Source organism: Crinia signifera, chromosome 6, assembly GCF_055691185.1.
Source record: "Crinia signifera chromosome 6, ASM5569118v1, whole genome shotgun sequence".
NCBI classification, from domain to species: Eukaryota; Metazoa; Chordata; class Amphibia; order Anura; family Myobatrachidae; genus Crinia; species Crinia signifera.
The window spans coordinates 290,978,246-290,992,863 of NC_139222.1; the positions used below are offsets into that span (position 1 = coordinate 290,978,246).

General features: G+C 51.7%; 1 protein-coding gene across 1 annotated transcript in view; it reads right to left on the bottom strand.

The window, feature by feature from the left end:
* Positions 1 to 6,337: 6,337 nt before the first annotated feature.
* The window catches only part of SEC23IP (SEC23 interacting protein), a 90,404-nt gene continuing 82,123 nt past the window's right edge, over positions 6,338 to 14,618 (bottom strand). The window contains 5 exon segments of the mRNA XM_083149913.1: positions 6,338 to 8,601; positions 9,458 to 9,552; positions 12,553 to 12,712; positions 12,798 to 12,983; positions 13,065 to 13,167. Of these exon segments, the coding sequence (XP_083006039.1) occupies positions 9,477 to 9,552; positions 12,553 to 12,712; positions 12,798 to 12,983; positions 13,065 to 13,167 (525 nt within the window). The 3' untranslated portion in view covers positions 6,338 to 8,601; positions 9,458 to 9,476.

Genomic DNA, 14,618 nt, shown 5'->3' on the forward strand with positions numbered 1-14,618 from the left:
GGGCTGGAAACCCCCTGGGTACATCCTAGCTCCTGTCTCCGGGGGAGGGGCTGTGTGAGGAGAGGCTCCCTCCCCCTACTAGCAAATGGCCACCGGGATTAAATGACTCATGTGGCGCCGGTAAAATGGCGGGGATCCGGCGCTTGCCGGGCGGCTCCGCGTACCGACGCCACTGCCCACAACAGTCTCCCTGGTGGTCCGGCGGGACAGAGCGCTCGACACTACAAGATGCAGCGGTTCTGCCGCTTGCTAGTGCAGCCCGGCGATCCCCCTCGCCGGGCTGCTCAGCCGCCATTTAGACATGCGTGCGCGCTCCCAGCGGGGAGCGCGTTACCTGTAAGCGGTGCTCACCGCTGTCGTCCCGGTCCCCGTCGCGGCTGTGCTCTCCATTGCTTCAGAGCCAGCCGAACACCTCCGCTTGTGGAAACCACGTGGGTGGTGTTGGGCTGCCGGGTCCCGGGTGATGGAGCGCAGTGCAGGGGTCTAACAGACCCCCGGCGCTGCTGCTCTGTCACTGACTCCGGTCAGTGTAAAAATAAGAATTATAAAAAAAAAAATGTAAAGTTTTATGCTGCTATTATAGCAGCACCTTTCTAATGCGTGTTGGCTCCTGCCAGCATGATAAAAACTGACTAGCCTGGGAGGCGGGGTATAGGAGGTGAGAGCCCAGGGGCAGTTTAACCTTTCTGGTGCTGGATTGGTCGTGACATCACTCCTAGACCAAATGTTATCCCTGGGGCCCCTGACGTCTACCGCTGAAGAAATGACATCTGCTCATTCCTTCCTAATGTAACACCGCTCTGTGTCCTCAGTGTCTGGAGGATGTGACGCCTGCTCATTCCTTCCTAATGTAACACCGCTGTGTGTCCTCAGTGTCTGGAGGATGTGACGCCTGCTCATTCCTTCCTAATGTAACACCGCTCTGTGTCCTCAGTGTCTGGAGGATGTGACGCCTGCTCATTCCTTCCTAATGTAACACCGCTTTGTGTCCTCAGTGTCTGGAGGATATGACATCTGCTCATTCCTTCCTAATGTAACACCACTCTGTGTCCTCAGTGTCTGGAGGATATGACGCCTGCTCATTCCTTCCTAATGTAACACCGCTCTGTGTCCTCAGTGTCTGGAGGATGTGACGCCTGCTCATTCCTTCCTAATGTAACACCGCTCTGTGTCCTCAGTGTCTGGAGGATGTGACGCCTGCTCATTCCTTCCTAATGTAACACCGCTCTGTGTCCTCAGTGTCTGGAGGATGTGACGCCTGCTCATTCCTTCCTGATGTAACACCGCTCTGTGTCCTCAGTGTCTGGAGGATGTGACGCCTGCTCATTCCTTCCTAATGTAACACCGCTCTGTGTCCTCAGTGTCTAGAGGATATGACGCCTGCTCATTCCTTCCTAATGTAACACCGCTCTGTGTCCTCAGTGTCTGGAAGATGTGACGCCTGCTCATTCCTTCCTAATGTAACACCGCTCTGTGTCCTCAGTGTCTGGAGGATGTGACGCCTGCTCATTCCTTCCTAATGTAACACCGCTCTGTGTCATCAGTGTCTGGAGGATGTGACGCCTGCTCATTCCTTCCTAATGTAACACCAGTCTGTGTCCTCAGTGTCTGGAGGCTATGACGCCTGCTCATTCCTTCCTAATGTAACACCGCTCTGTGTCCTCAGTGTCTGGAGGATGTGACGCCTGCTCATTCCTTCCTTATGTAACACCGCTCTGTGTCCTCAGTGTCTGGAGGATGTGATGCCTGATCATTCCTTCCTAATGTAACACCGCTCTGTGTCCTCAGTGTCTGGAGGATATGACGCCTGCTCATTCCTTCCTAATATAACAACTCTCTGTGTCCTCAGTGTCTGGAGGATGTGATGCCTGATCATTCCTTCCTAATGTAACACCGCTCTGTGTCCTCAGTGTCTGGAGGATATGACGCCTGCTCATTCCTTCCTAATGTAACACCGCTCTGTGTCCTCAGTGTCTGGAGGATGTGACGCCTGCTCATTCCTTCCTAATGTAACACCAGTCTGTGTCCTCAGTGTCTGGAGGCTATGACGCCTGCTCATTCCTTCCTAATGTAACACAGCTCTGTGTCCTCAGTGTCTAGAGGATATGATGCCTGCTCATTCCTTCCTAATATAACAACTCTCTGTGTCCTCAGTGTCTGGAGGATGTGACGCCTGCTCATTCCTTCCTAATGTAACACCGCTCTGTGTCCTCAGTGTCTGGAGGATGTGACGCCTGCTCATTCCTTCCTAATGTAACACCGCTCTGTGTCCTCAGTGTCTGGAGGATGTGACGCCTGCTCATTCCATCCTAATATAACAACGCTCTGTGTCCTCAGTGTTTGGAGGATGTGACGCCTGCTCATTCCTTTCTAATGTAACACCGCTCTGTGTCCTCAGTGTCTGGAGGCTATGACGCCTGCTCATTCCTTCCTCATGTAACAACGCTCTGTGTCCTCAGTGTCTGGAGGATATGATGCCTGCTCATTCCTTCCTAATGTATCACTGCTCTGTGTCCTCAGTGTTTGGAAGATATGATGTCTGCTCATTCCTTCCTAATGTAACACCGCTCTGTGTCCTCAGTGTCTGGAGGATATGACATCTGATCATTCCTTCCTAATGTAACACCGCTCTGTGTCCTCAGTGTCTGGAGGATGTGACGCCTGCTCATTCCTTCCTAATGTATCACTGCTCTGTGTCCTCAGTGTCTGGAAGATATGACGTCTGCTCATTCCTTCCTAATGTAACACCGCTCTGTGTCTGGAGGATATGACATCTGATCATTCCTTCCTAATGTAACACCTCTGTGTGTCCTCAGTGTCTGGAGGATGTGACGCCTGCTCATTCCTTCCTAATGTAACACCGCTATGTGTCCTCAGTGTCTGGAGGATATGACGCCTGCTCATTCCTTCCTAATGTAACACCGCTCTGTGTCCTCAGTGTCTGGAGGATGTGACGCCTGCTCATTCCTTCCTAATGTAACACAGCTCTGTGTCCTCAGTGTCTGGAGAATGTGACGCCTGCTCATTCCTTCCTAATGTAAGACCGCTCTGTGTCCTCAGTGTCTGGAGGATGTGACGCCTGCTCATTCCTTCCTAATGTAACACCAGTCTGTGTCCTCAGTGTCTGGAGGCTGTGACGCCTGCTCATTCCTTCCTAATGTAACACCGCTCTGTGTCCTCAGTGTCTGGAGGATGTGACGCCTGCTCATTCCTTCCTTATGTAACACCGCTCTGTGTCCTCAGTGTCTGGAGGATGTGACGCCTGCTCATTCCTTCCTTATGTAACACCGCTCTGTGTCCTCAGTGTCTGGAGGATGTGATGCCTGATCATTCCTTCCTAATGTAACACCGCTCTGTGTCCTCAGTGTCTGGAGAATATGACGCCTGCTCATTCCTTCCTAATGTAACACCGCTCTGTGTCATCAGTGTCTGGAGGATGTGACGCCTGCTCATTCCTTCCTAATGTAACACCGCTCTGTGTCCTCAGTGTCTGGAGAATGTGACGCCTGCTCATTCCTTCCTAATGTAACACCAGTCTGTGTCCTCAGTGTCTGGAGGCTATGACGCCTGCTCATTCCTTCCTAATGTAACACAGCTCTGTGTCCTCAGTGTTTGGAAGATATGACGTCTGCTCATTCCTTCCTAATATAACAACGCTCTGTGTCCTCAGTGTCTGGAGGATGTGACGCCTGCTCATTCCTTTCTAATGTAACACCGCTCTGTGTCCTCAGTGTCTGGACGCTATGACGCCTGCTCATTCCTTCCTAATGTAACAACTCTCTGTGTCCTCAGTGTCTGGAGGATATGACGCCTGCTCATTACTTCCTAATGTATCACTGCTCTGTGTCCTCAGTGTTTGGAAGATATGACGTCTGCTCATTCCTTCCTAATGTAACACCGCTCTGTGTCCTCAGTGTCTGGAGGATATGACATCTGATCATTCCTTCCTAATGTAACACCGCTCTGTGTCCTCAGTGTCTGGAGGATGTGACGCCTGCTCATTCCTTCCTAATGTAACACCAGTCTGTGTCCTCAGTGTCTGGAGGATGTGACGCCTGCTCATTCCTTCCTTATGTAACACCGCTCTGTGTCCTCAGTGTCTGGAGGATGTGATGCCTGATCATTCCTTCCTAATGTAACACCGCTCTGTGTCCTCAGTGTCTGGAGGATATGACGCCTGCTCATTCCTTCCTAATGTAACACCGCTCTGTGTCCTCAGTGTCTGGAGGATGTGACGCCTGCTCATTCCTTCCTAATGTAACACCGCTCTGTGTCCTCAGTGTCTGGAGGATGTGACGCCTGCTCATTCCTTCCTAATGTAACACAGCTCTGTGTCCTCAGTGTTTGGAAGATATGACGTCTGCTCATTCCTTCCTAATATAACAACGCTCTGTGTCCTCAGTGTCTGGAGGATGTGACGCCTGCTCATTCCTTTCTAATGTAACACCGCTCTGTGTCCTCAGTGTCTGGAGGATGTGACGCCTGCTCATTCCTTCCTAATGTAACAACGCTCTGTGTCCTCAGTGTCTGGAGGATATGACGCCTGCTCATTCCTTCCTAATGTATCACTGCTCTGTGTCCTCAGTGTTTGGAAGATATGACGTCTGCTCATTCCTTCCTAATGTAACACCGCTCGGTGTCCTCAGTGTCTGGAGGATATGACATCTGATCATTCCTTCCTAATGTAACACCGCTCTGTGTCCTCAGTGTCTGGAGGATATGACGCCTGCTCATTCCTTCCTAATGTATCACTGCTCTGTGTCCTCAGTGTCTGGAAGATATGACGTCTGCTCATTCCTTCCTAATGTAACACCGCTCTGTGTCCTCAGTGTCTGGAGTATATGACATCTGATCATTCCTTCCTAATGTAACACCTCTGTGTGTCCTCAGTGTCTGGAGGATGTGACGCCTGCTCATTCCTTCCTAATGTAACACCGCTCTGTGTCCTCAGTGTCTGGAGGATGTGACGCCTGCTCATTCCTTCCTAATGTAACACCGCTCTGTGTCCTCAGTGTCTGGAAGATATGACGTCTGCTCATTCCTTCCTAATGTAACACCGCTCTGTGTCCTCAGTGTCTGGAGGATGTGACGCCTGCTCATTCCTTCCTAATGTATCACTGCTCTGTGTCCTCAGTGTCTGGAAGATATAACGCCTGCTCATTCCTTCCTAATGTAACACCGCTCTGTGTCCTCAGTGTCTGGAGGATGTGACACATGCTCATTCCTTCCTAATGTAACACCGCTCTGTGTCCTCAGTGTCTGGAAGATATGACGCCTGCTCATTCCTTCCTAATGTAACACCGCTCTGTGTCCTCAGTGTCTGGAGGATGTGACGCCTGCTCATTCCTTCCTAACGCAAATAAAAATAATGCAGCCAGCATTTACCCTGTACAGAAACAAAATAACTCACACAAATCTAACTCTCTCTGCACATATTACATCTGCCCCACCTGTAGTGCACATGATTTTGCTCATTTTCCAAACAATTTTGTACTGCAATCAGATCTGAATAAGGGCCACAGTGTGGAAGTAACACCCTGATATAACATATAAATTATGTATTTACCACACTGACCCGCACAGTCCTGGTAATTATATAGCTGTACAGTTGTGACACTACAAGTTCCAGCTGGCTGACAGAGCATGCTTGTAGTATCATAAAGCCAGTGTAGCACAGATGATGTAGGCCTGGTGTACACACCCTACAATGGGCTGTGTGACATTTTACCAATCACCAGTGTTTTAGCAGTTACACACCACCCGGTAATGTTACCGAGAGGTGGGAGAAGCTTTCCTGTACCCCCTATGGTGCAGGAAAGGCCCGGACCCAGGTGTACGACACGTAGTGCACAGAGGCTGGTGTAAGATCCTCACCACTGTACTTCTAGGGCAGAAAGCGCATGTGTAGAAATAAATGGTTACCCCATCAGTATGGACACCCGCTGACCCAGAGAGTTGGGGAGCTGGTGGTGGGACCCCAAGAGCAAGGTCACGGCAGGAAATCCATAGTATATCTGTACTGCTAGGTACAGGTATATTGTGATCAATACCAAAATACTACTCCAGGGGGAGGACAACATGTGGAACTCCAGCTGCTGTGGCATGGGAGATGTAGTTCCACAGCAGCTGGAGGGCCACAGCTTACCTCTGCTAGCCAGTGACTGCTGGATACAGCGCTGCTCAAGGTGAGGACAGCCCAGCATCCCACCGCCAAGTAATGCACAAGCTCCGCCCAGTGCGCAGTATCACCACTTCTACCATCTGTGGCTTCCAACGCTGGGTTATGGTTAGCGTAACAAAACTTGTCTACAGGAAACAGTTTTCTATAAATGGAAGATTCCTGGAAATAAATCAAAACTTTATTTATCTAAATCAGAAATTCACAGAAAGATAATTCGGTAATTTCATCATTTGCAAAAAATATTTGAGAGAGGATGATCCACCGCCCCGGGGTGTCTCATTAGGTGCAGCAGAGGTCAGGTGTGAGCCGCCCACACAAACCTCAAAAAAGATAAAACAAAATTTTCTGGAGTAAAAAAAGTGCAATGCAAAAAATCTTCATTTAATAAATGAATTTAATTATCCAGAACTTTCTCTTCTCATTCATGAATTACTATAGATTTATATTGGGGAGGAAGTGGTCCTGCTACGGGGTTAAATCGGACCCTCACCCTATGTTGCATCTGTCTAAGTGAAGGACATATGAGGATTTTGGCTGCGGGGTCTGGCCGGTAAGACAGGAACGCGGGGCAGGAGAACACCTTGGCAATGGGGAACGTTCCTATACACTGAAAATAGGGTTAATCCAGTGGTTCCTAAATGCGGTCCTCATGGTACCCCGACAGTCCAGGTTCAGGATACGCCTGCATGTCCATGAATCATCTAATCCAACTGATTTAAGTCACCCGTGCCTAACTATGGATATCCTTAACACCTGGACTGTTGGATGCCGTGAGAACAGTGTCCAGGAACCGCTGGGTTAATATATTCTTGTGTGTATTAGGAACAAGTTGGAGGTTTGTTTTCTATGTAATAAAATCCCAGATTACAGAACCGGCGAGATTAAGGTTCCAGAAGCGATTACACAACGGCCTTAGCTGATATTAATAATGTACCAGCGATATCTCTAGGGTATGCAGGGAGGCACAACGTAACGCCCATCTCTGTGCTCCGGATTATACTGGACCCAGTCATACTATATAATAGGCTACTGTAAGTGGCCGCAGGTGGGTAACACAAGGTAAGTGTCTGGGGGGGGGGGTGTCACACCTATTACACTGCTGGGACGTCTCCGGGGTAACAGTCTTCTGTGGGTAACACGGTCTGTGTCTGTGGGGGGGGTCACACTTATTATACTGCTGGGACGTCTCTGGGGTAACGGTCTTCTGTGGGTAACAGTCTGTGTCTGGGGGGGGGGGGGGGTGGGGGGTCACACCTATTACACTGCTGGGACGTCTCTGGGGTAACGGTCTTCTGTGGGTAACACAGTCTGTGTCTGGGGGGGGTCACACTTATTACACTGCTGGGACGTCCCCGGGGTAACTGTCTTCTGTGGGTAACACGGTCTGTGTCTGGGGGGGGGTCACACTTATTACACTGCTGGGACGTCTCCGGGGTAACTGTCTTCTGTGGGTAACACAGTCTGTGTCTGGGGGGGGGGGTCACACTTATTACACTGCTGGGACGTCTCCGGCGTAACTGTCTTCTGTGGGTAACACCGTCTGTGTCTGGGGGGTCACACTTATTACACTGCTGGGACGTCTCCAGGGTAACACGGTCTGTGTCCGGGGGGGTCACACCTATTATACTGCTGGGATGTCTCCGTGGTAACGGTCTTCTGTGGGTAACACGGTCTGTGTCTGTGGGGGGGGGGGGGGGTGTCACACTTATTACACTGCTGGGACGTCTCCAGGGTAACACGGTCTGTGTCCGGGGGGGTCACACCTATTATACTGCTGGGACGTCTCCAGGGTAACTGTCTTCTGTGGGTAACACAGTCTGTGTCTGGGGGGTCACACTTATTACACTGCTGGGACGTCTCCAGGGTAACACGGTCTGTGTCCGGGGGGGGTCACACCTATTACACTGCTGGGACGTCTCCGGGGTGGGGTCACACCTATTACACTGCTGGGACGTCTCCGGGGTAACGGTCTTCTGTGGCTAAAACTCATCTGTATTTCATCCCCAAAATAATAAAAACAACCCCAATGGATATACTGGAATGACCTGAGCAGACCGAGGAGGATGTGACAGTCGGCTACAGTGACGTGTAGGACACCCCTGAGATTCCAGAGTCTTCTGTAAAACGTGGAGACGGAGTATATAATATACACTGTGATGCCGGGACTAATTGCAGCCTGGGGGAGAATTATAAAATGTATCCTTTATTAAAACCGATGGTGCTGTACGGGGCGGCCAGGCGATATACAGGTTACCTGCGGCACGCTAAGAGAGCGCACAAAAGTGCCCGATAAGACTCTGCAATAGTCCTGCCCAGATCCAGCAATGTTTGTTCATTAACAATAAAAAATATCTTCAGTCTAATCCACAAACGTTCCTCGCATTCCTCCTTCATGTCCTCTGGATTCCCGGGATCATCACCTGGGCAGGGGCAGAAACAGACAGTCAGACCCTCTGTGCCACATTACAGGTACCCCCCAATCCTCACACCTGACAAGGAACCTGGGGTATCACCACCTGTGCAGGGGCAGAAACAGACAGTCAGACCCTCTGTGCCACATTACAGGTACCCCCAATCCTCACACCTGACAGGGAACCTGGGGTATCACCACCTGGGCAGGGGCAGAAACAGATAGTCAGACCCTCTGTGCCACATTACAGGTACCCCCCAATCCTCACACCTAACAAGGAACCTGGGGTATCACCACCTGGGCAGGGGCAGAAACAGACAGTCAGACCCTCTGTGCCACATTACAGGTACCCCCAATCCTCACACCTGACAAGGAACCTGTGGTATCACCACCTGGGCAGGGGCAGAAACAGACAGTCAGACCCTCTGTGCCACATTACAGGTACCCCCAATCCTCACACCTGACAGGGAACCTGGGGTATCACCACCTGGGCAGGGGCAGAAACAGACAGTCAGACCCTCTGTGCCACATTACAGGTACCCCCCAATCCTCACACCTGACAAGGAACCTGGGGTATCACCACCTGGGCAGGGGCAGAAACAGACAGTCAGACCCTCTGTGCCACATTACAGGTACCCCCAATCCTCACACCTGACAGGGAACCTGGGGTATCACCACCTGGGCAGGGGCAGACAGTCAGACCCTCTGTGCCACATTACAAATACCCCCCGGGGTGTCTACATCACAGCACCCCCATAGTTATTTATACCGAGACCCACAGCAGTGTTTCTGGTCTGCAGATTACTGCCCTGTAGTCCTGGTCTCCCCAGTGCCGACGCCGTTGTGTCTCCTCCTGTGACACTTACCTGCCGCTAGCTGCTACTGTCATTGCTGATCTGGAATCAGATTTATAGACTTGTAGATCTCCTTCAGTATCAGCAACGCTGTGTCCTCGGATTCCCTGCAAAGACAGCCATTATCAGACGCAGCAACAGCATGGGACCGGGAGACACCTAGCACAGGACGGGATGTACTGCTCATCGTCACCCGCACATCGCACACTGCTGACAGCATGGAACCGGGAGACACCTAGCACAGGACGGGATGTACTGCTCATCGTCACCCGCACATCGCACACTGCTGACAGCACGGAACCGGGAGACACCTAGCACAGGACGGGATGTACTGCTCATCGTCACCCGCACATCGCACACTGCTGACAGCATGGAACCGGGAGACACCTAGCACAGGACGGGATGTACTGCTCATCGTCACCCGCACATCGCACACTGCTGACAGCACGGAACCGGGAGACACCTAGCACAGGACGGGATGTACTGCTCATAGTCACCCGCACATCGCACACTGCTGACAGCATGGAACCGGGAGACACCTAGCACAGGACGGGATGTACTGCTCATCGTCAACCGCACATCGCACACTGCTGACAGCATGGAACCGGGAGACACCTAGCACAGGACGGGATGTACTGCTCATAGTCACCCGCACATCGCACACTGCTGACAGCATGGAACCGGGAGACACCTAGCACAGGACGGGATGTACTGCTCATCGTCACCCACACATCGCACACTGCTGACAGCATGGGACCGGGAGACACCTAGCACAGGACGGGATGTACTGCTCATAGTCACCCGCACATCGCACACTGCTGACAGCATGGAACCGGGAGACACCTAGCACAGGACGGGATGTACTGCTCATCGTCACCCGCACATCGCACACTGCTGACAGCATGGAACCGGGAGACACCTAGCACAGGATGGGATGTACTGCTCATCGTCACCCGCACATCGCACACTGCTGACAGCATGGAACCGGGAGACACCTAGCACAGGACGGGATGTACTGCTCATAGTCACCCGCACATCGCACACTGCTGACAGCACGGGACCGGGAGACACCTAGCACAGGACGGGATGTACTGCTCATAGTCACCCGCACATCGCACACTGCTGACAGCATGGAACCGGGAGACACCTAGCACAGGACGGGATGTACTGCTCATCGTCACCCGCACATTGCACACTGCTGACAGCACGGGACCGGGAGACACCTAGCACAGGACGGGATGTACTGCTCATCGTCACCCGCACATCGCACACTGCTGACAGCATGGAACCGGGAGACACCTAGCACAGGACGGGATGTACTGCTCATAGTCACCCACACATCGCACACTGCTGACAGCATGGAACCGGGAGACACCTAGCACAGGATGGGATGTACTGCTTATCGTCCCCCGCACATCGCACACTGCTGACAGCATGGAACCGGGAGACACCTAGCACAGGACGGGATGTACTGCTCATCGTCACCCGCACATCGCACACTGCTGACAGCATGGAACCGGGAGACACCTAGCACAGGATGGGATGTACTGCTCATCGTCACCCGCACATCGCACACTGCTGATATGGAAGAGGTCAGGGAGGAAGAACAGACCTCAACACAACCAACAGCTACAGGACAACAGAGAGGGTAAGAGGTAAGTAAGCGGAATGCCGCTCCTTGCTTACATACCTTTTAAATTAAGACTTCTCCAAACAGACTTTTATACCTTTCCTGATTTACTGTAGCACCAAAGTGACTACTTCACCCCATTCCCTTACCTGCCCAATTAAGACCAGCTGCGGTGACCTATCAGGGACATACAGTAGGTCCCAAGTTAAGGGGGATCCCTAAAAGATACCCTCATACCCCTTAAGGGTCCTGACCGAGTGATACCTCACAGATCCACCTGTCGAGTATTACTCCAGGACTGTACATTTTAGTACATTAATAAAAACACATTTCCTTCACAAACAACTTGTACAAGGCTACATTTATTTCATACTAATTTATAATTCACCGCACAACCAAGGTGAGTGCTTGGTACATCTTGTACTATTGATATTTGAGATTGGACCATCTCTACTGAGCAGCCCCTACGCACATGTAACCACCCCCATTACTGCCTCTGCTCAGGTAACAATACTCTGGCTGGATCTCATCAGGCCAAAGGAAGCAACAGTACAGAATATACAAACTATGGTACATGTTATTGTTTGTTTATTATCAGTTCGTTTAACCTGAAGAGGCCCATACAGTACATCTGCGGGATCCCTGATCCCCCTACCCACTGGCACTGCCAAAATGCCATTTGGTGGAACCAGAGAAAAATGCATATTCTGTGATCAGGGTATTGCAAGGATATGTTAGTGAAACTTTAGTTGCATCAATTGCTTCCCACCGTCTGTCTAGGCCAGACCCATTATATCCCGCACACCTGGGTCAACCTTCTTTCGCTTACCACCATCTCTTCCTGGGCCGGCACCCCTCGCTTGCCACCACCTCTCTGAGCTAGCCCCTATACCTTGCCTCCCTCTTACTGGGCCGGCACCAATCGCTTGCCGCCATCTCTCTAGGACCAGCCCCCATCGTTCCCCACCCTCGCCTGTCTGTCAATAGGGATACAGGAAATACCAATTTCTGCAGTGGGACATTAAGAGTCCTCATATTCCCTGTGGGCTCCTTTATACCACACATTGTGTTATATAGACAGAGAGAAGCACCTCTTGTCCCCACTTCCAGAAGATCTGGTCAGGCTGGTCCACTGCCACCTATAAGGGACTGTGGGTCTGGAGCCACAGAACAGCCTTACACACGGTACTAGCAGGCACACGGATGCCTCTCCTGCTGAGAGTTACGTACCAACAGCTCTCTTAGCCAAGGCAGATTATGGCTAGAACGTTCCCGCCCTGGGCCTGCGGTGCTTACTAGCCTTAGTAATGCCTAGTTCCAGCTTTCCTACATCTCTCCAACCATAGTCTGTGCCTCAGTGTCGGCCTTTAGCAGGAGACAATTCACTATATATCCCCCCTGGGACACATATCTGAGCCCCGATCCTGCACCATGAAGGACATCAGACTCACGCCAAGCCCTCTGCCCAGGTACCCACCAGTAGCACAGATGGCTCTGTAGAGCAAACAGGTACTCATTGAAGCTCTCGATGGGCTTCTCTTGTAGGACGTAGTCTATTCTGCGACCACCGTTCAACATCCCAATCTTCACGGCAAGTTCCTCCTCCAGCCAGGAGTCAGGGCTCTCCAACTTCTCAGCTTCCATGGAAAGAGACAACAGGTGTAAGACGGAGCTCCCGGCTATGGGGATGGGACAAAGGTCTACGCATGTCACATTAATCACCTTCCACTTGCTGTTTCGCCTCCTCCTCCTTAATCTGATCCGCCACTTTCTCCAGCTCCGCCTGAAGCTGAGGCGAAGACGTGTGCGCGCGGGCGAAGTCATTGAGGGTCTGCCACGCCGAGCGGAGGGAACTGATGAAGCCGTGCTTCAGGTCAGACCCCATACGGCTCAGGCTTTCCTTCAGTTCTGCCAAAAAGAAGCTTGAACCAGTGTGGGGGGGGGACACACCAAACGTTCAGTAGCAATCCAATAGACCAAACCACTTACCGAGATGGAGACGCTTCCTGCCCTTGTGGTGCGGGATAAGGACGGGCTTCAGATCCAGATCGGGGACTATCATTGGCTCCAATCTGTAGGCCACGGGATCCAGCTGAGGGGAGGAACAGACATGATCAGTAACCGCCAGACACTAATAATCCAGGAGGTACGTGCACATGACTGATGCGGTCACACCTGCAGGGGGTGGTTACACATTACAGCGGTGGTACCACCAGACACTAATAATCCAGGAGGTACGTGCACATGACTGATGCGGTCACACCTGCAGGGGGTGGTTACACATTACAGCGGTGGTACCACCAGACACTTATAATCCAGGAGGTACAGTACGTGCACATGACTGATGCGGTCACACCTGCAGGGGGTGGTTACACATTACAGCGGTGGTACCACCAGACACTAATAATCCAGGAGGTACGTGCACATGACTGATGCGGTCACACCTGCAGGGGGTGGTTACACATGACAGCGGTGGTACCACCAGACACTAATAATCCAGGAGGTACGTGCACATGACTGATGCGGTCACACCTGCAGGGGGCGGTTACACATTACAGCGGTGGTACCACCAGACACTAATAATCCAGGAGGTACGTGCACATGACTGATGCAGTCACACCTGCAGGGGGTGGTTACACATTACAGCGGTGGTACCACCAGACACTAATAATCCAGGAGGTACAGTACGTGCACATGACTGATGCGGTCACACCTGCAGGGGGTGGTTACACATTACAGCGGTGGTACCACCAGACACTAATAATCCAGGAGGTACAGTACGTGCACATGACTGATGCGGTCACACCTGCAGGGGGTGGTTACACATTACAGCGGTGGTACCACCAGACACTAATAATCAAGGAGGTACAGTACGTGCACATGACTGATGCAGTCACACCTGCAGGGGGTGGTTACACATTACAGCGGTGGTACCACCAGACACTAATAATCCAGGAGGTACAGTACGTGCACATGACTGATGCAGTCACACCTGCAGGGGGTGGTTACACATGACAGCGGTGGTACCACCAGACACTAATAATCCAGGAGGTACAGTACGTGCACATGACTGATGCAGTCACACCTGCAGGGGGTGGTTACACATGACAGCGGTGGTACCACCAGACACTAATAATCCAGGAGGTACAGTACGTGCACATGACTGATGCGGTCACACCTGCAGGGGGCGGTTACACATGACAGCGGTGGTACCACCAGACACTAATAATCCAGGAGGTACAGTACGTGCACATGACTGATGCAGTCACACCTGCAGGGGGTGGTTACACATGACAGCGGTGGTACCACCAGACACTAATAATCCAGGAGGTACGTGCACATGACTGATGCGGTCACACCTGCAGGGGGTGGTTACACATTACAGCGGTGGTACCACCAGACACTTATAATCCAGGAGGTACAGTACGTGCACATGACTGATGCGGTCACACCTGCAGGGGGTGGTTACACATTACAGCGGTGGTACCACCAGACACTAATAATCCAGGAGGTACGTGCACATGACTGATGCGGTCACACCTG